We start from the raw sequence: 27,744 nt of genomic DNA, 5'->3' as shown, positions 1-27,744 counted from the left end.
CAAAGCAGCCGCCGGGGCCGTAAGAGCCATGCAGCCCGCCAAAACAGCACAGCACGAGGAGACCGTCCACCAATAGGATGCCCAACATGCTGAAGACTCCAATGACAACACAGAAGTTGACAATCTCCAAAGACACAATGACCAACAACGTCGCAGTGACAAGCAACAAGGGACGACTTACAAGGCAGATCCCTTCCTTAGGTGGCCAGGGTGTGGCAGCCATCACCAACACATGAACCGTAGGTTCCAGACAGCCACGTGCCAGGCCTGTGGGAAGACATTGCATCCATCTGCAGGGGTCACCATAAGGACTGGAAATTGAATCGCCAGTCGGACATTCTGATCAGGAGAGGTACTGGGGCCCCGGGGCAGTTTAGCATAGGGTTTTGCTCCAGCTGCAGAAGTGTTTGCTGCACAGGAGCTCACTGCCCCATTTGACTTCAGATGGAGCTGCAAGTTGTCCCTTGCAAGATGGAGCTGGACATGGGCTTAGCCGTGTCCATTATATCACTTGATACATTCCATTTCATCTGCAATCACAGCAAGAGATGGGCCAAGCTCAGGCCATCTGACATTTTCTGACCGACTTCCATAATGCCAGAGTCACAGTCAAAGGCAAGGCCACATTGGCTGTCAAATTTAAGGGGTTTTCTGGGTACCTGGACATTGTCGTAGTAAGGGGTCAGCAAACGAGCCTAATCAGGCTCGATTGGTTTGATGCATTAGGCATCCAAGTCACCGGTATCAACCAGACGCAAGTCACAAGTCTAGTGACAGTATGTGAGGGTTTGCAGATGTGTTTGACTCAGGTCTAGGGACTTACAAGGGTCCACCAATAACATTTAAACTAGATCCTACTGTAATGCCGGTCAGGATTAAACCTCATAGAGTGCCATTTGCTCTTAAACACAAGATAGACTAGTTGGTCTATCTTGGATAAGCTAGTAGAACAAGGGGTACTACAGCCCGTAGATGGGGGTGAATGGGAAACCCCAATCGTCATGCCACTAAAAGCCAATGGAGAGGTCAGAATTTGCACTGACTACAAGTGCACAATTAATCGTGCACTCAAACAGCATGCGTACCTGGTGCCAGTAGTAGTGAGCCACATCCTGGCATCACTGCAAGGGGGTACAGTTTTCGCAAAGTTAGATTTGGCTCAGGCCTACCAACAGCTTCCTCTGGACGAGGCCACAGCCACAGCACAGACTATTGTAACTCACAGAGGGACTTTTAAAGTAAAACACTTGCAATTTGGGGTTAGTGTAGCCCCTGGCATTTTTCAAAGCATTATGGAGCGTACGCTCAAGGGTATTCCTGGGTTCTGCCCCTATTTCGACGATGTGCTCATTGCCAGTGAGTCCACTGAGGTGCTTGCAAGGAGGCTCAGAGCCATCCTTCAATGGCTTCATGAAGCAAGCCTTAAACTTAAGAAAAACAAGTGTAGCATTGGAGTCTCTTCAACTGAGTTCTTGGGTTTCCGTATTGATGCCGATGGCATCCACCCTGCCGAGTCCAAATTGAAAGCCATTCAGATGGCACCCAGCCCCAAGACAAAGGGAAAGCTTCAGGCATTCCTAGGCCTCCTAAATTTTTATCATGCGTTCCTTCCTAACAAGGCCGCAGTGGCAGAGCCGTTACACTGGCTCTTGGATAAAAACACTGCTTGGAAATGGACCAAGGTACACAAAAGCAGCTTCAAGGCATTGAAGGCCCTAGTGTACGCCAGTTCAATGATCACCCATTTTAAAGAGTTGATGCCAGTGTGCCTTGCGTGTGACGCGTCCCCATACAAGGTGGGGGCTGTTTTAAGCCACTTGGATAGTGATGGGACTCAAGTCCCAATTGCTTTCTATTCCAGGACACTGTCCTCCGCAGAGCATAATTACACACAAATTGATAAAGAGACATTGGCCATTATAGCTGGAATAAAAAAATTCCATGACTACTTGTATGGCAGGGACTTCACAGACCATAAACTGCTATTGGGGTTATTTACTACAGACAGACAGACACCCCACATCTTATCCCCTAGGATGTTAAGATGGTCTATCTTTTTATCAGCCTAGAGTTTCAGGCTAATTTACAAACCCGACAAAGATATGGGCCATGCAGATGGCCTCAGCAGGCTTCCACTGACTCAAATCAAGCCAGATCCGGCCCCAGAGGCCTGCATTTTGTCTATTCAGGACTTGCCGGAGTTTCCCCTCCACACTGGGCACGTAGCTGCAGAAACTGCTGCAGACAAGATTCTAAGTAGAGTGCTATCCTGGGTTCACACGGGGTGGCTGGAAAACAGTCCTGGACTCAAGTTCCACAGCTACTTCACATGTAGACACGAGCTCTCAGCTCATAAGGGTTGTATTCTATGTTGCAGCAGGGTCATTGTCCCCACTTCATTAAGGGACAGGGTATTGCAATCACTTCATGAAGGTCATCTGGGTATTGTCCGGATGAAAGCATTGGCACAAAGCTATTTATGGTGGACAGGATTAGATAAAGCCATAGAAGCTCAAGTACATGGGTGTTACATGTGTCAGCAGTCTAGGCTTGAAATGCCACATGCTCCTGTCCATAGATGGGAGGAGACACACACTCCCTGGTCAAGGATTCATATTGACTTTGCTGGGCCCTTTCAGAGATAGCTATTTTTATAGTGGTCGACAGCCACTCTAAATGGCTGGAAATTATGCCAATCGCGAATATGACTACTGCTAGAACCATCCAGGTGCTTAGGAAACTCTGCAATGCATGGGCTGCCGGACGTCATAGTGTCCGATAACGGGACCCAGTTCACAGCAGCAGAATTTCAGGCCTTCTTGAGTACTAACCTCATTAGGCATGCTACATCGGCTCCATTTCATCTGTCTAGCAATGGGCAAGCCAAGCAAATGGTGCGCACTACAAAGGAGTCACTGAAGAACATAGTGACTGGGGAATGGCACCACACACTGGCAGATTCTTTGCTCTGCCAGCACACCATGCCATGCATGGTAACGGGCAAAAGCCCAGCAGAGCTGCACCGGGGAAGGCGACTAATCACAAAACTGGACAGGTTGCACCCAGACCGGGTGGCAGCAGATGCCTCTTGCCCAAGACCTCCGAGGGGGTTGCAAGTAGGTGATGGGGTGTGGGCCCAGAACTATGGGCATGGGAACTTGTGGGTGCCAGGCAAAATCGTCAAAATCTAGGGCCCTCTCTCATACAAAGTAAACCTAGATGGCAGGAGATTGTGCGCCACCATATTGATCAGCTGAGGAAGCATTTTCCAGAATGGCCAAAAAACGAGGACTTCACTCCAGGTCCAATTCAAGGGCCTCAAACCAGCAGCCAGGCTGAACAATTCACATGCTCTGACTACCCTAGCAGTCAGAGCAATGGGGAGGTGGTCGTAGAGGGGCAAAGCCCAGGAGTGCAACATGGGTCCCCTGATGGGCAAAATCAACCCGAACAATACAGCCACTGAGCTAACTTTGCACAAACAATGGACTCTGGGGTGAGCCGACCTGGAATGGCCAGCCAGAGAAACACAAGTCAGCCAGACTCCCTTGGACTCAGTGACCCTGGTCTACCCAGCCCAGTGGGCAAGCTGGTAGACCGGGAGCTGCCGGGATCGCAAAGCTCTTGCGTACTTACAGGATTTTGTACTAAAATAATTGGGCTGTATTGTCACTGAATTGCTGCTAGTTCAGGAGAGCCTCTGTATTAGTGAATATGTATAACAATGCTGTACTCGTACATACAAGTGTCCTGTATTATTGTTAACTCTGTAATTGCTGTACTTATTTATTTTGTTGCTGTAATGTGTGTACATTCTAGGGGGGAGGGGTGTAATGTATTGGGCTTTGTTTTACTGAGAGTATCACATGGGTTTTGATTGCTGGAAGGTTGCTTAAGCATGGAGCTGGCTACTGGCTCCCAGCTCCTCAGACAATCCATCTCCAGAGCCGCCATTGGTTGCTTCTAGGGCAGCAATAGGTTGCTTTAAACCTGTTGGCTGCCACCTAGAGGCCAGGGTATAAATAGCTTCATTCACAGCCCTGTTTCCCCAGTTCAGTTCCTGCAATCAAATAAAGAATGTTCCTTACTGAACTCACTCACCTTGTCTCTTCTCTCAAGCAACGAACCCAGTACACAACACATTTTTTTCCATTTCCTGAGTCTGGACTTTTTAAAAAATTCTCTGATAAAAAGACAGATATGGTTATAAAAAATAGTGCAAGCTTATGCACTATTCCGCCCCAGGCGCCTGATGAACCCTGAAAGGTTCCAGACAGAGCTTGGGACATTTCCTGCTTCCCTTGCCCACGACTCTGCCGAGGCCCTAGTAGAAGCCTGGGAGAGGGAGGCTGCTGGGGCCTTGGATTGAGTTGTGTCTTTGCGGCTTCTGACCCAGCGCAGACCCCAGGTGGCCTCCTGGTTTACCAAGGAGCTCTGGGAGATGAAGCACCGGAAAAGATGCCTAGAAAGCTGTTGGAGGTCCAGCGGATCCAAATCTGATTGAACACAGCTGAGAACTTATCTTAAGTCTTACCTAGTGGTGATGGAAGTGGCAAAGCGTGTCTACTTTTCCGCTCTCATTGTGTCTGCAGATAACCGCCCAGCTGCCCGGTTTAGAGTGACCTGCTCACTGTTTAACCAGGGACCGAGGGATGAGCCCTTGCAGGGTAGGGCTGAGGAATTTGTACAGTATCTGCAGGGCAAAATCGCTCAGATCCGGACTGGCTTGGACTCCGACTGGGCGGAATCTGGTGGAGTGGAGAAGGCAGGTCTTGATCATACCATCTGGGGTGAGTTTGACCCTGTGACTATGGATGATGTGGACAGGATCATGTGTAAACTGAGCATTACAACCTGTTTACTGGACCCATGTCCCTACTGGTTAGTTTCGGCCACCTGGGAGGTGACAGGGCTGGATCCAGGCAGTTGTCAATGCTTCTTTGATGGAGGGTGTCTTCCCCTCCGCCTTAAAAGAGTTTGGCCCCTCCTCAAGAAGCCTGCTCTGGACCCGGCCTCATTGAATAACTACCGTCCTGTCTCCAGCCTTCGCTTTGTAGCGAAGGTTGTTGAGAGTGTGATGGTGCATCAGCTCCTGCAATTCCTGGATGAAGCGGACTATCTGGACCCATACCAGTCTGGATTCAGACCCGGGTACAGCATGGAAATGGCATTGGTCACACTGGTGGATGATCTCTGGTGGGCCCGGGACAGGGGCTGTTCCTCTGTCCTGGTCCTACTTGACCTCTCAGCAGCTTTTGATAGCATCGACCATGGTATCCTGCTGCGACGGCTCAAGGGGTTGGGAGTGGGAGGCACTGTTTTACGGTGGTTCTCCTACCTCTCAGGCCACTCGCAGTTTGTATTGGCAGGGGGACAGAGATCTACCCTGAGGCCCCTCACTTGTGGTGTGCCTCAGGGGTCGGTTCTCTCCCCCCTCCTGTTTAACATCTATATGAAGCCGCTGGGTGAGATCATCTGTGGCTTTGGGGTGAGGTATCACCAATATGCGAATGATACCCAGTTGTTTATCTCCACCCTGAGCCAACCCAGTGATGCCCTTGACGTGATGTCCCAGTGCCTGGAGGCGGTGCGGGTCTGGATGGGAAGGAACAGGCTCAGGCTTAACCCCTCCAAGACCGAGTGGCTGTGGATACCGGCATCCCGTATTGTCCAAGTTCCATCTCTTTTGATGGGGGGGAGGTATTGCCCCCCTCAGAAAGGGCTCACAACTTGGGTGTCCTCCTGGATTCATGGCTTAATCTGGAAGATCATCTAACGGCCGTGACCAGGGGGGCCTTCACACAGGTTTGCCTAGTGAACCAGTTGCACCCCTTTTTGGACCGAGATGCCCTATGCACGATTACCCACGCCCTCATCACTTCTCGCCTGGATTACTGCAATGCTCTTTACATGGGGCTGCCCTTGAAGAGCACCCAGAGGCTTCAACTGGTGCAAAATGCAGCCGCGTGGGTGCTTATGGGAATATCTCAGTACTCCCATGTTACACCACTCCTGTGCGAGCTGCATTGGCTTCTGGTTACCCTCTGAGTGCGATTCAAGGTGCTGGTAATAACCTTTAAACCCCTACATGGCTTAAGCCCGGGGTACTTGTGAGACCACCTGCTGCCATTGTCAACCTCCCATTGCCCGGTTCACTCCCACAGAGTCGGCCTCCTCAGGGTGCCGTCGGCCAGGCAATGCCAGCCGGCGACCCCCAGGGGGAGAGCCTTCTCTGTGGGTGCGCCGACCCTCTGGAATGAACTACCCCCGGAGCTGCGGACGACCCCTGACCTTTGGTCCTTCCACCATGACCCGAAGACCTGGTTGTTCCAACAAGCGGGCCTGGACTGACTATGTTTTTTAATTAGGCTTTTTACTGGGTTAAATTGTCTTGCATCTATTGTTTAATTCTTTTTTAATTTTTTTACTTTATGTTTTTTAATTTTTATGGTTGTGAGCCACCCTGAGTCCTCAGGGAGAAGGGCGGCATATAAATTTAATAAAATCAAATCAAATCAACTGAAATTAAAAAATCATTAAATATGTAAAATTATGTTACTATTTTCTTGATAATAGGAAATGTTTATTGATATTGATATCAATATGTTGTACTTTTAAAAAGAGATATATATTGGTATTGGGCATCTGAAAGACAGAAATACATAACAATTTTTATAATTTTTTACAAAATATTGGAGTAATATATCAAAATGTTTTCACCTGATTTTTTTACTGGCCTATTATTGCCATTCAGAGTTCCCTGATCAATGGACTTAACATAACTGAAACCTATCTAGATGATAACAATAAAAATAAATGTGAGAATCTCTTTCAAGAACTGTTTTTGAAAACATCATCCCCTTTGAAAATCACAAAAATCTATATAGCATGTTCTGACTAGAACTACTATCAATTGTCACATAGGTAAGATGAGCAATGTAGAAATTATTACTATTATTATTATTATTATTATTATTATTATTATTATTATTATTATTATACAAAAATAAAAATATTCTAAAAGAAAATAAAAACTGAGACTGTATCATTCTTACAAAACAAAAATTAAGCTATTTAACACTCTTTCTTTGCTAAGAAATAATTTATTTCAGGTTTCTCAAGAAGTGAACAATAACATTTGAATGAGACTGAAATCTCTGACAATAGCACATTTAATTTTATATAAAACAGAAGCTATAATTCAAAATAGTAACTGAGCATTCCAATAAAATAATTTCTGACATCACTTCAATCAAATATTAATTGCAAAGCTATTAATTTCAGGGGGCAATTCTAATTTGCCCTAGGACATCAAATAATATGTGATGCAAAGAATAACAAATTTAAACAAACAGATAAAAGTTTTAAAGCATTTGATTACAATGTGACATGAATCCACATAATTGTTAACAGAAGGCAATAAAATCATTAGATGGGTTACTTTAAAATGAGATTTCCTGTGAATGTATAGGCCTATTGATTGTGCTAAATTTCAGTAATTTACACAATGCAATACTTTATTATATTCATGCTATATTCAACGATATACTTGGAAAGTGCACTATATACCTGTGTAGAAATATAGGTAACAAATTAAATGAACAAAATATACTCAAGGATAAATCAATAATTTAAGTACTTCATTTGACTTTCAAATGAAATATTGATTTTCTTATATAGATACAACTGATTCCAAGAAAATAAAGTAGGTAATTCATAAGAAAGATTTTTTTTTCAAGATGGCAAGTTGAAAATAGGGTTCATGAACTTCTCAGATATTTTGCTTTCTTGGTTGACAGTGTGGTTCTCTTACCTTCAGCAGAAAGACCTTGGACATTTACTCCTCTGGCTGCCAGAAAGCTAAGGCAGACATCAACATTCTCAATCTGCAAAATGAACATGAAATTGCAAAGCAATTAAAGGCTATTTTACAAGATGAACTTGCTCGCTGCAAATGGGTATGGGGGAAAACCCCCCAAAATGAATAGTTTACATTCATCACATACTCCAGTTCTTTAGCATAGTTAACAAGAATGATTACTGCTAATTAGGCAGCTGCTATGAAAGCTTTCATTGTCCATTTTGGTGCTTAAAAACAATTCATAAAGGGCTGATCCAGAATGGCATGCTGACAAATCACCAAGCCACCTACGTACCAAAAAACTGGATTTTGAACACTCAGATAAACAACAATGAAATTTTCCATACAAGCTTGAACACAGTGGTATGTCCTAAATTGTGGGAGACTGACTGCTTCAGTGAAAACACATCAACAGAACAAATAAGTGTGTATGTGTGTGTGTGTGTGTGTGTGTGTGTAAAATGAAATGTGATTTTGTAAATAAACTCATTTTTAGACTTTGTCTGAAAGAGATCTCTTCAAATTCACCATACAGTCTGTAAACAAATTTAGTTACTATTATGGTCGCATTTGAGATGTATTGTTTTAAATTAGTAATGTTATTTATTTTGATCAATTTATATAGCCACCCAATTCACATGCAAATCAGAATATATAGATAAGTAAAATGACATTTAACAACAATTTGTTAAATGGGGGGATGGGGTTTATGTCTAAAAATGTACTTTAAAACTTTTTAATAAAATAAAAAAAACAACCACAAACATTACAAATAATAAAACATATTATTTTTGGGGCAATTTCATCCAATCAAGAACCACTGAAGAGAAACCATAAGGGAACACTGTCACAAAACTTTCTAACCCGTTATTTTGGATGGAAGCCACATCTTTAGAATCATCCAAAAAGCAGGCATGATCAAGACCATTCAAATTTTAGAGGTAATGTTGTTCCATAAAGTTAGTGCAGCAAAAGAAAAAGTGCTTCTCCTGGAATCTATTGATTAAGTGTTGGGACCTAGGCCATCTCTTATCTTATTCGAATTGGCAGGCAATCTTGCAAATTGCCTATCCCTGGCCAAGAATGGCTTTATAGGCCATCTTGAATTGACCAGAAGCATACTAGTAATCAGTATAGCTCACACAGTAAAGGTGTTATATAAGCATATTAAGGCATGCTTATAATTCCTTGTAATTGCTGTATTTTGGACCAGCTGTAGTTTCCAAGTAGTCTTCAGGGACATCCTTATGTACACTTCATTGCAATAATCTAGATGAAGACTAGAAGACCTCCAAGGTCCATTCCAGCTCTATTCTATTCTATTCTATTCTATTCTATTCTATTCTATTCTATTCTATTCTATTCTATTCTATTCTATTCTATTCTATTCTATTCTATTCTATTCTATTCTATTCTATTCTATTCTATTCTATTCTATTCTATTCTATTCTATTCTATTCTATTCTATTCTAAAAGTGTGGCAGTCTGTAATTCTACCTGATCCAGAAATGGACAAAATTGGCACATAAGATAGCTTTGGGTAAAGGTTCTTCAACTTTCACTGCCACATGCTCTTCAAGCAGGAGCCATTAATCCAAGAGACTCTCCAAACTGCACACTTTATGGAGCAATGCTATACTACAATGAACCAAATATGGAAATTCCCTGGATCCAGATGGCCCCCAAATGCACATCCATTTAGTCCTGCTAGATTGAGCGGTGTAACTTGTATATCATCATAAAGATGCTACTGAGTGCCAGAAGAACAGGTGATCTCATTCAGCAGCTCCATAAAGATCTTAAACAATGGCGGGGAGAGATCTGAGACTCAAGATACCCCATAGTGAACGGGCCTAGGCCTGAATTTCTTCACCCATCAATACTAATTGGTAATGACTTGGAAGAAGTAGGAAAACCATTATAACACTATGCCTCCCACTCCCAACACCCTGATCTGTCTAGAAGGATACCATGACTTGGTAGTATTGAATGCCAAGTTCAAAGGAGGCCAGGATGGATGGTTTCTTTGAAAACCCTGTGCAGAAAGAGGCCACTGAGCTATAATTCAGTCTGGACCCATAATCACTTTCTCATTCCAAGAAGCGACTAGTGCTTCAGTTGAATCAAATCCTCAGGAACATTCCCAAGCATCTTCTGCAAACTCTATACTTTTAGGATAGGAGCCATCTTGTCTTCCTCATATGGTGTCATCAGGATCACAAAGAAGTTGACTATTCTTTCCTTGTTTCAACTGTGTATAAGAGCTGATAATATGGACTTAAGGTCAGGAAGTATAGGGTAGGTGGTAACATCTCAGTAGTGCTAGACAGAGAAATGATAAAAGACAGGAAGCAGGATATTTTTAGGAAAAAAGTGTCTTGTAGCAATTGTGCCTTCTAACCCCTGGACCTCAAACCCCAGGCCTGCTTATCTGATAATAAGCTACTTGATAATAACTTTAAAATATATACAAACATATCATTTTGTGGATATGGTTATCCATTTTGTAAAGGATACAGTTTTTAAAAATCTAAAGGCTTTCCACTACTTAAGAACAAGTCATACTCATGAGAGAAACTAAAGCCCTTTCTCTACCACTGTAGTGATTTGGAGTACTGTCTAATTCGCTTAAACATTGATACAGTGATGTAAAAATCTCTCCTCGTTACTGCTATCTCAGAACAAGAATATCTGAGCGATATTAAAAGACACTATGAATCACTATTGAGGAAGTGTTCTACATATTTAGAAAGATACATTTCTAAAAGAAGAGTGACAGGTAATATAAGATAGAAACAAAGGGATAAGACATATGGAAAAACTGCTGAAGTACTGTATAAAACTAAATGCTCAGTGAATCAAATTGCCCCCTTCCTACCAATGATATGAATGCAGAATAGCTATTTTGGATTTACGACCTGCTACAATTGATTATTGATTTGTTGATTTATTAGCTGGATAATTTGGGGAAATTTTAATTCTCCTCTATGTCTCAAAGTTCTAAAGATATAAAATAAATATATATATCAAGTCAACAATCTAAACTGTTTTGAAACTCAGTTCATTCTTAACTGCCATACTAAATTGGACAAGCTGTCAGGACCCACCCCAATTCACATCTTAGGAAATAAGAACTCTTGGAGCCGAGTTGTCCAAAAGGAAATTTTTTTACTAAGAATAAGATTGGTTGTGGAGATATGAGACAGGATCTGGTCTTGAGTCACATTTCAAATCTATATAAGCATTCCCGGTTCAACCCACTTCCCTCAAACTCCATTTGGTTAGGATCCCATCAATTTGGTTGTCAGGTCCTTCCGTGGGAAGACAGGAACTTCATGCATCCCTTTCTTGAGTGCCTTCTTCCTACAGCCCCAACAGACAGATCACTTCCCACCCCTTTGTTCTCCCAGATCAAAGGTTCTTTGAAAGCAGCTACAGATAGACTGAATAAACAATCCCCCCTCCTTCTACCAGTATGGCAGAATCCCGGTAGGCACAATATTTTAACCATACATTTTATGAATGTGATATCAATGGATTCTGACACAAGCTTTAGAATTTATCAGATTAAAGATTAAAGTACTTAATAAGCTTTCAAATGTTTTGCAGATTTGATGGCCCCTCTGGTACTACTGAGAATACTTAATATTGCAACTTCACACATATGGAGAATGCTATAATGAGATTGAACAGCTGGCCAGGATGTTTAATGCCTAATTAACTACTGTACCTGTTAAAGATATTTTGGGTGGCTGGGCTAACTTTGCTTGCACTTCATTTAGTTTCTCAAGTTGTTTAATGTATCAGTATATTTCTTTTCTTTGCTTTTGTATTGATGGAAGGACAACTGGAAATTCAGTTCAGAAGTCAGCCTCTTAATACAGACTTAAGGGTTAGTTCCCTATACACTCTTGTTTTAAAAGTTCATTTAAGTCTTCCAACAATGATGTGCCAAGTTATCACATACCTTTATGTTTAGGAGTAGGGTATGGTAAAGCTCCAAATAGTATGCCAGTCTCTCTCTTTGATATTGTATCTCATGGTCTGCTTTTGCTTCAATTTAACCAAAAATGTTTTTCTAGCAGACAACAAACCTGACACAACTTAGTTCTACTACTGATTAAAGAATTCTTTCTAAGAGGATCCAAGCTGACCAACTGGCAACTACCTATAACTGGCAACTACCTATAATGATAAGAGGCAGAAATATAATTTAATTCAGTTCTATGTTATTTTGCTATAGCCTTTAGCCATCAAAAGAAACATAAAAAGAAAAGCTGAAAAATTACACCTCAATTTAAGAGCAAATCAGTGTTATTCTTCTGATTCCAACCCAAAGAGGATAAGCTCTGACAATGTGCTGTGCCCAAACTTGCACATCTATAAAGTGAATATTATGGGATATCAAGAGGGTCAAAATTGTAAGTCACTTATGCCAGATCTCTTGGTCCTGGGTGGTAAAAGATGCGATGTTAGAGGACACTACAGGGTTTAAAATCGTGAAGAAGGTGAAATATTTAGAAATCTGGTTGACGGGAAGATGTTCAAGTATTAGGGAGGATAATTATTCTAAATTACTGATACAAACAAAAATGGACCTGGGAAAATGGGGTAGGATACAGTTGTCATTATTAGGAAGGGTAGCCACGGTGAAATCTTATGTTTTGCCGAAACCTCTTGGTCCTCCACTAAACATCCCTTGGTGATCATTCATCATTGTCTGACATCTAATAAAGCAAGTGGAAAGAAAGAGCTGTTTCTGCAATGTGTTCTTTTAAAGGTATTGAAGAAAGTTTGATCAATCAATCAGAATAGAGCTGGAAGGGACCTTGGAGATCTTGTAGTCCAACTCCCTGCTCAGGCAGGAGACCCTATATTATTTCGGACAAGTGACTGTCCAGTCTCTTCTTAAAAACCTCCAGTGATGAAGCACCCACAACTTTGATGGCAAGCTGTTCTATTGGTTAATTGTCCTCGCTGTTAGGAAGTTTCTCCTTAATTCCAGGTTGCTTCTCTCCTTGAATAGTTTCCACCCATTGTTTCTTGTCCTGCTCTCTGGGGCTTTGGAAAATAAATTTATCCCCTCCTCTTTGTGGCAGCCTTTCAAATACTGGAATACTGCTACCATGTCACCCCAATTCTTCTTTTCTCTAGACTAGCCAAACCCAAATCCTGCAACTATTCTTCCTATGTTTTATTCTCCAGGCCTTTAATCATCTTAGTTGCTCTTCTTTGCACTTCTTCCAAAGTCTCAACACATTTTGGAATGTGGTGACCAAAACTGGATTCAGTATTCTAGGTTTTGCCTTACTAAGACTTTATAATGCAGTACTAATACTTCATATGATTTTGATTCTATGCCTCTGTTTATACAACCAAGAATTGTATTAGCTTTTTTGGCTGCTACCACACACTGTTGTTGTTGTTGTTAGTTGCGAAGTCGTGTCCGACCCATCGCGACCCTATGGACAACGTTCCTCCAGGCCTTCCTGTCCTCCACCATTCTCCGGAGTCCATTCAAGCTCATGCCCACTGCTTCAGTGACTCCATCCAGCCACCTCATTCTCTGTCGTCCCCTTCTTCTATTGCCCTCAATCTTTCCCAGCATTAGGCTCTTCTCCAGTGAGTCCTTCCTTCTCATTAGATGGCCAAAGTATTTGAGTTTTAGCTTCAGGATTTGGCCTTCTAAAGAGCAGTCAGGGTTGATCTCCTCTAGGACTGACCGGTTTGATCGCCTTGCAGTCCAAGGGACTCGCAGGAGTCTTCTCCAGCACCAGAGTTCAAAGGCTTCAATTCTTTGTCGTTCAGCCTTTCTTATGGTCCAGCTTTCACTGCCATACATTGCAACTGGGAAGACCATAGCCTTGACTATACGCACTTTTGTTGACAGGGAGATGTCTCTGCTTTTTAGTGTGCTGTCTAGATTTGCCATGGCTTTCCTCCCCAGGAGCAAGCGTCTTTTAATTTCTTGGCTACAGTCCCCATCTGCAGTGATCTTGGAGCCCAGGAAAATAAAATCTGTCACTACCTCCATTTCTTCCCCATCTATTTGCCAGGAATTGAGAGGGCCAGATGCCATGATCTTGGTTTTCTTAATGTTTAGTTTCAACCCAAGTTTTGCACTCTCCTTCTTCACTCGCAACAAGAGGCTCTTTAGTTCCTCTTCACTTTCTGCCATTAGAGTGGTGTCATCTGCATATCTTAGGTTGTTGATGTTTCTTCCGGCAATCTTAATTCCAACTTTTGATTCATCTAGCCCTGCCTTTCTCATGATGTGCTCTGCATATAAATTAAATAGGCAAGGCGACAGTATACAGCCTTGCCGGACTCCTTTCCCAATTTTGAACCAATCAGTGGTTCCGTGTCCAGTTCTCACTGTTGCTTCTTGGCCCGCATATAGGTTTCTCAAGAGACAAATAAGATGGTCTGGTATGCCCATCTCTTTAAGGACTTGCCACAGTTTGTTATGATCCACACAATCAAAGGCTTTAGCATAGTCAATGAAGCAGAAGTAGATGTTTTTCTGGAACTCTCTAGCTTTCTCCATGATCCAGCGTATGTTAGCAATTTGATCCCTAGTTCCTCTGCCTCTTCGAAATCCTGCCTGTACTTCTGGTAGTTCTCGATCCACATACTGCTGGAGTCTAGCTTGTAGAATTTTAAGCATAACTTTACTAGCATGAGAAATGAGTGCAATGGTGCGATAGTTTGAACATTCTTTGGCACTGCCTTTCTTTGGAATTGGAATGTAAACTGATCTTTTCCAATCCTGTGGCCACTGTTGAGTTTTCCAAATTTGCTGGAAAATTGAGTGTAGCACTTTTACTGCATCGTCTTTTAAGATTTTGAATAGCTCAGCTGGAATACTGTCACCTCCACTAGCTTTGTTGTTGCTCAGCTTTTCTAAGGCCCACTTCACTTCACATTCTAGGATGTCTGGCTCGAGGTCAGTGACCACCTCATTGTGATTGTCAGGGATGTTAAGCTCATTCCTGTATAGTTCTTCTGTGTAATTTTGCCACCTCTTCTTAATCTCTTCTGCCTCTGTTAGGTCCCTGCCATTTTGGTCCTTTATCATGCCCATTTTTGCATGAAACGTTCCTTTCATCTCTCCAATTTTCTTGAAAAGATCTCTGGTCCACCACACACTACTTGGCTGATATTTAAGTGATCATCCAGGTCCTTCTCATAGTTACTGTTTTGGAGCCAGATTTCACCTAATCTGTACTTGTAACTTTGTTTTTCTTTCCTAAGTGTAAAACCTTACTTTTCTCCACATTAAATTTCATGTTGTTCCATACGGCCCATTTTTCAAGTCTATCAAGATCTTTTGGGAACCTGAGCTTGTCTTCTGGAGTGTTAGCTATTCCTGCCAACTTAGTGTTCCTTTCTCTTTGCTGCCTGTAACTTCCTTGCTGTCTTCTCTCTTTAGTGGACCTATTGTTTCCTTGAATTTTTTTTTTATTATCTTTTACTTTTGTGGCCAGACTTTGTTCATTCTGAACTTTTGCTTTCCTGACTTCATCTTTGGAAATTTGGGCTATCTGCTGATATTCTGCCTTAGTTATGTCTCTGTCTTTCCATTTTTTTTCCTTTTTGTCTTTCATTTGATAGATTGGGACTGTGTAATCTTGCTAGACAATTTGAAGACTTTCTTCCTATCCTGAAATCCTTTTGTTATACATAGCCCTTCAGAGCTAGCCACCATATCAAAAGCATTAAGGGAACAGGTTGCTTTGCAATGTCAAAATGAACATATCATTACTTGCTTCCCTTGCCTTCCCACACATGGACATTGTCAGAATCTGTTTACATTTACAATGGATTGCTACCAGTTCAAAGTTTTGCCGTAGTTTTTATGCAATTAATCAATGAAGTGCTAAGAGAGCACCTATTTAAGGAGGTCCTGGTTTACTTAGATGACATCCTTATCTTCACTGAGACCAAAGAGGAGCATATTAAACTACTCAGAATGTTTTTTTAAAAAAACTTCAGGCTGCCCACCTATATGCCAAATTATTGAAATGTGAATTCCACCAGGAAAGAACAGACTATCTGGGGTATCGCATATCCTCGCAGGGCATCAAAATGGGCTCTGAGAAAGTCAAGGCAGTATTAGAATGGGCACCACCCCACACAAGGAGGTAATTACAAAGTTTTTTGGGTTTCGTGAACTTCTACTACCAATTCATCCCTTCATTCACCCAAATAGCACTGCCCGTAAAGAACTTGTTAAAAATGAGGGGGGGGGCAGTGAAACCCAGCCAGCCCCTGAAGTGGACAATGGAATGTCAAGAGGCATTTGAGAGGCTAAAGAGACTTTTTTTTCTGCCGAACCCATACTGAGGCACCCATACCCGGATAGACCTTTCGTAATACAGGTAGATGCAAGTGATGTGGTGGTGGGAACTGTATTATTACAGGAAAATGACAAGGGGACACTGCAACCATGTGCATATACATCCAGGAAACTCACTGAGACAGATCAACATTGGGCTATGTGGGAAAAGGAGGCTTACGCTGTGAGGTGGTCATTACTTACATGGCGTCATTTCCTTGAAGGAAATAAAATCCCCTTCCAGGTCTGGACAGACCACAAAAATTTGGAAGTGCTAAAAACACCCAGAAAACTCACTCCTAAGCAAGCCCGCTGGTCTCAGCACTTTCACTGATTCTGTTTCACACTTAAATACTTGCCGGGGGAAAAGATGCCCCAATATAACAGCACACGAGCCACTGACTCTAAACCACTTATGCCCGAACAACAACTGGCAGCTCCAGTAACCACCAGGGACCAAGATAAAATAAAGCCACAGCTGGGTAGCCAAACTGGAATCAAATTCTGAAAGTCTTTGGAAACAGATGAATGGTTCCAGAAAAATAGACATGTGTGCACAATCAAAGACAGACTACCCTGGGTGAGGAAGAAGTTATATATACCAGCCACCCAGAGGATCAATTTCATGCAGTTGTGCCATGATACAAAATCATCCCCCTTCATGGATTACTGCCTTGTCGTGGCGAAGGGGCTTGCGTAATTCAATGAAGCTATGGGCTATGCCGTGCAGGGCCACCCAAGACGGACAGGTCATAGCAGAGAGTTCTGACAAAACGTGATCCACTGGAGAAGGAAATGGCAACCCACTCCAGTATCTTTGCCATGAAAACCCTATGGACAGTACCAAAAGGCAAAACGATATGACGCTGGAAGATGAGCCCCTCAGGTCGGAAGGCGTCCAACATGCTACTGGGGAAGAGCAGAGGGCTAGTACTAGTAGCGCCAGAAAGAATGAAGCGACTGGGCCAAAGCCGAAAGGACGCTCAGCTGTGGATGTGTCTGGTGGTGAAAGGAAAGTCCGATGCTGTAAAGATTTTTTCTCCATAGGAACCTGGAATGTAAGATCCATGAATCAAGGAAAGCTGGACGTGGTCAAACAAGAGATGACAAGACTAAACATTGACATCTTAGGTATCAGCGAACTAAAATGGACAGGAATGGGTGAATTTAATTCAGATGACCATCAGGTATACTACTGTGGGCAAGAATCCCTCAGAAGAAATGGAGTAGCCTTCATAGTCAATAAAAAAATAGGAAAAGCAATACTGGGATACAATCCTCAAAATGACAGAATGATCTCAGTTCGAATCCAAGGCAAACCATTCAATATCACAGTAGTCCAAGTCTATGCCACAACCACCAGTGCTGAAGAGGATGAAATTGACCGGTTCTATGAAGCCCTACAGCACCTTATAGAACTAACACCCAGAAATGATGTCCTTATCATCATGGGGGATTGGAATGCTAAAGTAGGAAGCCAAAAGATAACTGGAATAACAGGCAAGTTTGGCCTTGGAGTACAAAATGAAGCAGGGCACAGGCTGATAGAATTTTGTCAACAGAATACGATGGTCATAGCAAACACTCTTTTCCAACAACCCAAGAGACGGCTTTACACATGGACATCACCAGACAGTCAACACAGAAATCAGATTGACTATATGCTCTGCAGCCAAAGATGGAGAAGCTCTATACAGTCAGTAAAAACAAGACCAGGAGCTGACTGTGGCTCAGACCATGAGCTTCTTGTTGCAAAGTTTAGGCTTAAATTAAAGAAAGTAGGGAAAAGCGCTAGGCCAGTCAGGTATGAATTAAATCATATTCCTGTTGAATATACAGTAGAGGTGACAAATAGATTTAAGGAATTAGATCTGATAGACAGAGTGCCTGAAGAACTATGGACAGAGGTTCGCAACATTGTACAAGAGGTAGCAACCAAAACCATCCCAAAGAAAAAGAAATGCAAGAAAGCAAAATGGCTGTCTGAGGAAGCTTTGCAAATAGCTGAGGAAAGGAGGGAAGCGAAAGGCAAGGGAGAAAAAGAAAGATATGCCCAATTGAATGCAGAATTCCAAAGAATAGCTAGAAGAGATAAGAATGCCTTCTTAAATGAACAATGCAAAGAAATAGAAGAAAACAATAGAATAGGGAGGACCAGAGATCTTTTCAAGAAAATTGGAGAGATGAAAGGAACGTTTCATGCAAAAATGGGCATGATAAAGGACCAAAATGGCAGGGACCTAACAGAGGCAGAAGAGATTAAGAAGAGGTGGCAAAATTACACAGAAGAATTATACAAGAATGAGCTTAACGTCCCTGATAATCACAATGAGGTGGTCACTGACCTCGAGCCAGACATCCTAGAATGTGAAGTGAAGTGGGCCTTAGAAAAGCTGAGCAACAACAAAGCTAGTGGAGGTGACAGTATTCCAGCTGAGCTATTCAAAATCTTAAAAGACGATGCAGTAAAAGTGCTACACTCAATTTGCCAGCAAATTTGGAAAACTCAACAGTGGCCACAGGATTGGAAAAGATCAGTTTACATTCCAATTCCAAAGAAAGGCAGTGCCAAAGAATGTTCAAACTATCGCACCATTGCACTCATTTCTCATGCTAGTAAAGTTATGCTTAAAATTCTACAAGCTAGACTCCAGCAGTATGTGGATCGAGAACTACCAGAAGTACAGGCAGGATTTCGAAGAGGCAGAGGAACTAGAGATCAAATTGCTAACATACGCTGGATCATGGAGAAAGCTAGAGAGTTCCAGAAAAACATCTACTTCTGCTTCATTGACTATGCTAAAGCCTTTGATTGTGTGGATCATAACAAACTGTGGCAAGTCCTTAAAGAGATGGGCATACCAGACCATCTTATTTGTCTCTTGAGAAATCTATATGCGGGCCAAGAAGCAACAGTGAGAACTGGACACGGAACCACTGATTGGTTCAAAATTGGGAAAGGAGTCCGGCAAGGCTGTATACTGTCGCCTTGCCTATTTAACTTATATGCAGAGCACATCATGAGAAAGGCAGGGCTAGATGAATCAAAAGTTGGAATTAAGATTGCCGGAAGAAACATCAACAACCTAAGATATGCAGATGATACCACTCTAATGGCAGAAAGTGAAGAAGAACTAAAGAGCCTGGTGTTGCGGGTGAAGAAGGAGAGTGCAAAACTTGGGTTGAAACTAAACATTAAGAAAACCAAGATCATGGCATCTGGCCCTCTCAATTCCTGGCAAATAGATGGGGAAGAAATGGAGGTAGTGACAGATTTTATTTTCCTTGGCTCCAAGATCACTGCAGATGGGGACTGTAGCCAAGAAATTAAAAGACGCTTGCTCCTTGGGAGGAAAGCCATGGCAAATCTAGACAGCACACTAAAAAGCAGAGACATCACCCTGTCAACAAAAATCCGTATAGTCAAGGCTATGGTCTTCCCAGTTGCAATGTATGGCAGTGAAAGCTGGACCATAAGAAAGGCTGAGCGCCAAAGAATTGAAGCCTTTGAACTCTGGTGCTGGAGAAGACTCCTGCGAGTTCCTTGGACTGCAAGGCGATCAAACCGGTCAGTCCTAGAGGAGATCAACCCTGACTGCTCTTTAGAAGGCCAGATCCTGAAGCTAAAACTCAAATACTTTGGCCACCTAATGAGAAGGAAGGACTCACTGGAGAAGAGCCTAATGCTGGGAAAGATTGAGGGCAATAGAAGAAGGGGACGACAGAGAATGAGGTGGCTGGATGGAGTCACTGAAGCAGTAGGCGTGAGCTTAGATGGACTCCAGAAGATGGTAGAGGACAGGAAGGCCTGGAGGAACATTGTCCATAGGGTCGCGATGGGTCGGACACGACTTCGCAACTAACAACAACAACAACAACAAAATCATCAGGGCATTTTGGATTTGCAAAAACTTTACATTTAATTAAAAGGCAATTTTGGTGGCCATCCATGAAAAAGAACATAGAAAGCTATGTGGCCAGCTGCCCAACATGCGTCACAGCTAATAGGCTGCAAGGGAAATCACCCAGACTGTTACTATCAATGGTGAACCCCTCAGCTTCCTGGAAAGAAATAGCCATGGATTTTATAGTAGAATTACCAGAAAGCAACGGGAACACTGTCATGTGGGGAGTTACGGATTTGTTTTCCACACAAGTGCATTTTATCCCTTGCCAAAAGATTCCCATCGCAAAAACCTTAGCGAAACTATTCGTGCAGCACATTTACAGACTGCATGGGGCACCCCAATGCATCATATCTGATAGGGGAGTGCAATTTACCTCAAAAGTTTGGAAGGAATTTTTATCCCTCTTAGGAACCACTCAGGAAGCATCATCTAGTCATCTTACTCAGGGGAATGGCCAATCAGAACGCTCGAACTCAGTATTTGAGCAATACTTAAGATGCTTTATTAATTTCCAGCAAATAAATTGGACGGACCTACTCTCTTTCGCAGAAGTTGCTTACAATAACGTGGTCCACTCTAGCACAGACTACACTTCTTTTCAAATAGCCACCAGTCAAAGTTTCAATCCTATGCCAGAACTAATCCGAAACAAACCGGAAATCCCATCGCTGAAAGAATGGATTGCACAATTGCAAAACACCTGGCCAATCATTAGGAAAGCTTTAGATGAAGCTAGGCAAGCATACAAAGCACAAGGAGATAAAAAGAGAGTCGAACCCACGCCATTCAGTGTAGGAGAAATGGTATATTTATCTACAAAATACCTAAAATCCCTACAGCCCTGTAAAAACTTGGACCAAAATATATAGGAATCATAAACCCAGTAATAGTAGAATTAGAACTACCCAAAAATCTTAGGCAAATACACCCAATTTTTCACTGCAGCTTGCTGAAAAGGGAAAAACAGTCACCCTTACGGCCAAACCCCCCCCACCACCTCCAATCATGGTTGAAGAAGAACAACACTTTGAGGTAAAAGAAATCCTAGATTCTAGAAAGTATCATGGAGCAATTCAATACCTAGCAGCTTGGAAACACCTTCTCTCCTCAGAAAACAAGTAGGTCCATAAACGTCACATCAGCGCACCGAAGCTGCTAAAAAAGTTTCATACAGAATATCCCAACAAACCAGGTTAACATATATATTTTTATTTCCTCTACAGGTGGATCTCTCCTATTTTTAAGAGGGGCAGGAATCCATTTATATTTCATTTCTAACTATCTTCTCTGTGCAAAAACCAAATCTTATCTTCCCTTGGATTCTGCCATTCCCAAAGGGGAGAGGGAACAAGCATGGGGCTTTATTGCTTTCACTTCCTTCATTAAATGTAACTTTTTGTTTATTCCACCTGTCTGCTATCCTTTACAATGTAAACCAAATTGCTTTCTTACTAGGCATTCTCTCTAAACTTACCGGGCAACTAGAAAAGCAGGTGGGGGAAGAATTACAACCCTCCGGGTTCTGGTTTGTTTCTCCAAAGGAAGTGTGAGGAGCTGTGGAAATGATCGTGCTGCAAATAGATTTTTATCTTTCTTTTCCCACGATGGACATACCGCCTGGAGATTGGCTGATCTGGAACTGACCAAATGAACTGTGAGGGGAGTTTGCTTGGGGGCACTTTAAACTTGTTGAGATGAAAGAGAATGCCTCAGATCCTGTCTATTATGCCTTCTATCTCCTATTTCTTAGTAAAAGATCCTGCTTGGAAAACCCTGTCTCCAAGAGTGCTGCTTTCTTAAGAAGTGGGAAGAGGTGGGTGCTGACAGACATCCATATTCTATCCTTGCTTTCTATGCCTTAAAAGATGTGCATGAGAAATATTTAAAATATTTATTGCAGAAAAGGATATCCACCAGGAAACAAAGAATTGGTGTCTTCTAGGGAATCAATCATCCATGTTATTTTCATCCCATCCTGCCCAAAATGAAGGTCTTTTGATGATTCCCAAGTGTAGCTTTTAAAAAAACACCTCAGAAAGATCAAAGTCAAGAGCCTTGCCTTTAAATCTCAAAGTGAAACTCAAATCAGATCATGCCATCTTTGAATCTTTCAACTAAATCATGGCTGAGTCAAAAGAGCAGTTAGGACAGACATGTCAAACCCAAGGCCCAGGGGCCAGATCCGCCCGCGAAGTGGTTTCATGCGGCCCGCGAAGCCATCCTGGAAACAGTGAGGGAACGGCCCCCACTGCCTTGGCCCTGGCCCAGAGACCCTCAGATCTGTCCCACTCCTGCCCAGGCCCCCATAGGCAGCCTTGATGCGAACGATGTAGAGCTGGCCACGCCCACCCAGTAGGCCATACACACTCTAGCCACGCCCACCTAGTAGGCCACACCCACCCTGGCCATACCCACCCGGCCCCCTGAGGGTAACCGCAATGCTGATGCGGCCCTCAATGAAATTGAGTTTGACACCCCTGAGTTAGGAGCTCACTGCTGACATATCTATTCAGCCCACAAATTATGTTTGCTCCCCAATAAAAGATTGTAAGTTTATTTACATGAACAAGGAGAATCTTACTAGACTAAAAAATAGAAAATAATAAAGTAGAAAATAATCTGTCTTCCATTATGCCAATGGTCACATCTGTTATTTTGCCTTTGGAAAGGGCATATGACACTATGTTTCTGTATTTATTACATGATACACTAAAATATGTTTTGGTCTGTTAAACTAATTTGTGAATCTCACAACTGAGAATTGCCCCAATAGTGACCACCTAGAAGTGGTATAAGATCATGAGCTCCAAACCAGTTTCCAGGATCCATTTCTGAAAACTTCAATTTGGTCAACTTAGATGCAAAAATCAGAATTTCCCACATAAGGTAGGTGTACAAAATAATTTCTCCCTTGCTGAAAAACTGAACACACTCAATTTTTTGTTGTGCTGGTTTTAAAGCTAGAATGTTCCACATAATTGGTATTAAGTAATTTAGGAGAGAACTATATCCAAAAATATCCATCAGTCCCTGCCACAACATTTGTGATTTCAGACAAGTCTCTTTCAGGAAGAAACTTTGGTAGAAATTGTCTTAATGGTCTGCTTATGCTCATAACTTCATATATAAATTCAACCACAATACTAGTTTGGGAGTAAATGGAACACGGCAGGGCACTTCTTGGAAACAAGAATGAAGAGCACAAAACATTGCATTATTTCCTAACGCTATTTAATTTCTGCATCATTTGCAGCCAATGCACTGGCAAAATCCATAAATGGAAAATCATTTTTAATGAAATTGCTGTACCTAAGTATCACAAAGCTTTCATGCCACTATGCTTTAATCTATTACTCTGATTGAGGGAAGTGTTATATACTGGGTTTTGTGCTTGATTCAAGAGACGAGGCGAGTGAGTTCAGCAAGAATCATTCTTTATTTGCTTACAGGAACTGAACTGAGAAACAGGGCTGTGAATGCAGCTATTTATACCCTGGCCTCTAGGTGGCGGCCAATAGGTTTAAAGCAACCTATTGCCACCCTAGAAGCAGCCAATGGTGGCGCTGGAGACGAGTTGTCTGAGCAGTTGGGAGTTGGGAGCCATTAGCCAGCTTCCCTGCTTAAACAACCTTCCAGCAATTAACCCCATGTGGTACTCTTTAGTAATACAAAACCCAATACATTACAGGAAGATTTAAGATTCCCTATTCCAAAATATTCTATTTTGTGGTAATGGAATAATTGAATCATTGCCTAACATTTTACCATTTCATTTTCGATAGAGACTCACAGAATAGTCTCAACATTTTTTGATGATTTGAAAATTTATGAACACCATCTTTGGGCCAGCGAAAAGCTCATTTATTCACTGCAAACAATTGTTCAACTATAGCAGGCAGAATTTGCCAGCAATTAATATCTGGTTTAATTTCTTCCTTTCTCCACCTTTCTCCCACCCACTCCCTTATACAAATATAGAAAATTGATGGCAGCAAAAAGACTTAGGGGCCCATCTAGTCTGCCATTTGAAGTTTTTTTTTTTTATTTTTTTTGTCTTCTACATACAATTTAACTGGCTGCTGAATCTGTTGATGTATCAATATATTAGAAGTTTGGTGGAATAAACTGATTTATTTCATATTTCCTATTACTTGCTGTTTATAATGTTGGTACGTTTAATTGTATTGATAATAATTATTAACATTTGTTGAAAATTAAAATAATAAAAATCAACTGAAAGTACAACTTCATTTACACATGGCTCCACAATTGGATCTTCTAGGAAAATTGAATATAGAAGTTGAAATCAAAGAAGGGAAAGATATTTGAGAATTCCTTTACGGTGCTACTGAAAACTAACTTTGTGAAATAAAATCCTAGAAACATTTTCTCCAATACAGCATATAAAAGAAAACATTTCCAAACCTGCACCCAGATCTGGTTTTAATACATGGGCTCTTTCTTTAAGAGCTAAGGGAATGTGCCAAGAGTCTAGACAGCTATATTTATGCAGAAAAGAAGCACACTCGGTTAATGCAGTAAAAAACAAACATTTGTCAAAGTAGTTCTTCATACAGTATCAACACCATGTCTAAAGGACTACTATCATCTATCAGATAGGGGGTAAAACATCTCTCCACAGTTTATTTTTTTAAGACCTACAAAATGTAAATAATATGATAGCTAACACTTTAAAATAAACACATTGGTCTATATTTTAATGTTGCTTTTATTCTTTTTAAAAAATAGACTGGTTTTCCTGAACTACAAAGACTGAATTCAAAATAGTCCTACTGCCTGAAAGATCAAAGGATATCATTTTCATGTTAAATGGTATTTATTTGAAATAATTAAGAACAAACCTAATATTTTAGAGTAGATTAAAAACTGCAGCGCCATGAATGTGGAAAAATATATTTTTATTTACCTGAAAAAATATTTTGTAAAACTCTCAATGTAGTTAACAGCATCTCTGCTGTTTTGATGCAACAACAAAGATTTTCTAAACTGGATATTTCTTTGACACATTAGTTAAATATCCAAAGAAATTTTCTCCAAGATATTAGTAGAGTATTCAATTTGGAATGCAGCCTAAAATACTGTATTATAGAAGTCAAGAGAACTATTTTTTAAACAGCGGCTTTTAAACACCTCTCTGTTGACTTAGACCTGTCCCTTCACCAAAGATAGACTAAGAAAAAAGAAAATCTCACCTTAATGCATTTTATTGTGTCTTCAAGTCATTTTCTGACCAGTGGTGGGATTCAGATATGTGAACAACCGGTTCTCTGTGTGGATGCTGCTTCCGGAAGCCCATTCTGGGCCTGGGCAACAAAAAAATAGCTACTGGTTCTGCCAAACTGGTGCGAACTGGCTGAATCCCATCACTGTTCCTGACACTTGTCTACCCTGCAGTTATCTTGGCAAGGTTTTTTGGAAGTGGTTTGCCATTGTCTCCTTCCTAGGACTGAAGATCCCCAGCTGGTGTCATGCCTAAAACTGACAATCTTCTGTTTCTGGCCTAATGGCATAACCTTAATGTACATGGTGATAAATTGGTTCTCACCTGAAAATAGTGGGTTTGCTGAAATTCTTTTATTCCTATTCTTTTTATCTCAATAAATCTTTTTGAAAATAGTATGTGGAGATTGGGTTTGGAAAATAATCACCCACTTCAGGCAGCAGACAAAAGAGCCTAAGAAATGCAAGCCTTCAGTCATATTTTTAAAAAATTAACTCCAGTTTCACCTTGCGCTACTATCTTTTTAAGATGAATGGAACTGACATTTCACCGACCTTCATCTTTCTTCCATTATCTTGGGGAAGATGGGGAGTAGCAGATATTAGAATCAGAAAACTATACCAAGTGAAAGGCATTCATAACTTTGATTTATCTGCTAATAAACTATATTTAGAATTTGTTGTTAATATCATACAGGAACTGACTTACTCATCCTCATAGATGTTGACTGCAATTGTATGCATCTTTGCTAAATAGCCCATTGGAAACTGGGCTGCACAAGCGGCAGGCAATTGCACAAAGCTCCATTTGCATATGCATGGGATTAGGTTCCGTGTGCAAAACCCCCTACCGCCACCACCACATGCTACCACAGCTGCTGTTCTGCAGAGCCAGAAATGTTGGGGAACTCTGGAATAAACCAAAGTTGAGAATTGGTAGAGCATAGCAATAAGAAATATAATTCTTAGTTTAAACATGAACTTATTCTTTGATCTAAAGCAAATCATTAGTTTCCACCATCATTTCCAGTAACACTGTATTCTACCAGCTTCATTTAAGAAATCACTGAAATAATGTATTGTAGATGCATCATCTGAATACATGAAATGGGAATGTCATTAGAAGATTTAATAAATCACTGGCTAATATATACTATTTGTCATTTTTTACTTTCATCCCTATTCAGATTTTTAAAAACTTTTAATGTATTATTTGCAAAACTTGCAATGTATACATATAAACATTGTTTCAATTACCTTCTTCTTGCTTTGGCAACTCACAACTATTCTTTGAACTCAAACGCCAATAGCCCCAAACACTTTTTATTTAAATTTAAAATGGATGAAAATAACCATTTTATGGTTGCATAAGTTCCATTATATTTTAGCCAAGCTTCTAGCCCTCAATACTGTTTCAGTCAAAATTGTAATAGCTCTTTGAAATCGATAATAACTATCTAACAAATAACTATCTAACAAACTATCTAACAAATTAATATAGTATGGGGTAAAGTTTGACTTATTACAATGCTGCTTAGTAATATTGCCTTTCATATTAGGAATTGAAATAAGCAGAATAACAAATGTATTGTGTACTTTTGAATTTCTGTTTTATTCTGCCAAATCAAAAAATAACAAGTACAACTTGCTAAATTCAGAAATTACAGATTTATTTCTGAAAAAATATTGTATGTTGAAGGTGGATTTGTCTTTTTAGAACATTTTGAAATGGCTTGTCCCAGGTCCCCTATGAACCCTATGCAGTTGCAGAGGGAACATAAGGTTTTTTTCTGAAGCCCTGGCAAGTAGTTCAGCAGATGCCCTTGCTGCTTGAAATGAAAAGACAACTGGGGTGCTGGATTGAATTGTGCCTATGTAGACATGTATCTTATAGAAAGTCATGGTACAATGAAAACCTTATGAGATGAAGCCAGTGGTGGGATTCAAATACCTGAATAACTGGTTTTCTTATTTGATACAGCCTGGGCCTCTGATGCCTAGAACGGGCTTCCGGAAGTGGCATCACGCATTTCCAGTTGGCTGTTCTAGGCCTGGGAGGCCTCCTCCAGACCTCCAAGGTCTAGAACGGACTTCCAGAAGTGGCATCACGCACTTCTGGTGGGCCATTCTAGGCCTGGGAGGCCTCCTCCAGGCCTCCAATGCCTCCTCCAGACCTCCAAGGCCTAGAACGGGCTTACGGAAGTGGTATCCATGCACTTCCGATGGGCTGTTCTAGGCCTGGGAGGCCTTCTCCAAGCCTCCCAGGGCTAGACTGTACTTCTAGAAACCAGCCGGTTCTCCAAATTCAGGTAAATTTAGCTACCGGTTCTCCCGAACCAGTGCAAACCGGCTGAATCCCACCACTGGATGAAGCAATGCAAGAGATGCCTAGGCAA

The 27,744-nt window shown here is 41.5% G+C and overlaps 1 protein-coding gene across 1 annotated transcript in view; it reads right to left on the bottom strand.

Annotated features, from left to right (window-relative positions):
• NAV3 (neuron navigator 3) overlaps positions 1-27,744 on the bottom strand; it is a gene marked incomplete at its 5' end in the record, with an annotated part of 387,240 nt that overhangs the window by 146,878 nt on the left and 212,618 nt on the right. Inside the window, one exon of the mRNA XM_083365121.1 lies at positions 7,814-7,886. Coding sequence (XP_083221247.1) covers positions 7,814-7,886 — 73 coding nt within the window. The remainder of the gene's footprint in view (positions 1-7,813; positions 7,887-27,744) is intronic.

This window comes from Vipera ursinii, assembly GCF_947247035.1.
Source record: "Vipera ursinii genome assembly, chromosome: 6".
NCBI classification, from domain to species: Eukaryota; Metazoa; Chordata; class Lepidosauria; order Squamata; family Viperidae; genus Vipera; species Vipera ursinii.
Note: the sequence above shows the minus strand (reverse complement) of the source record. Positions and strands in the feature narration are given on the sequence as shown.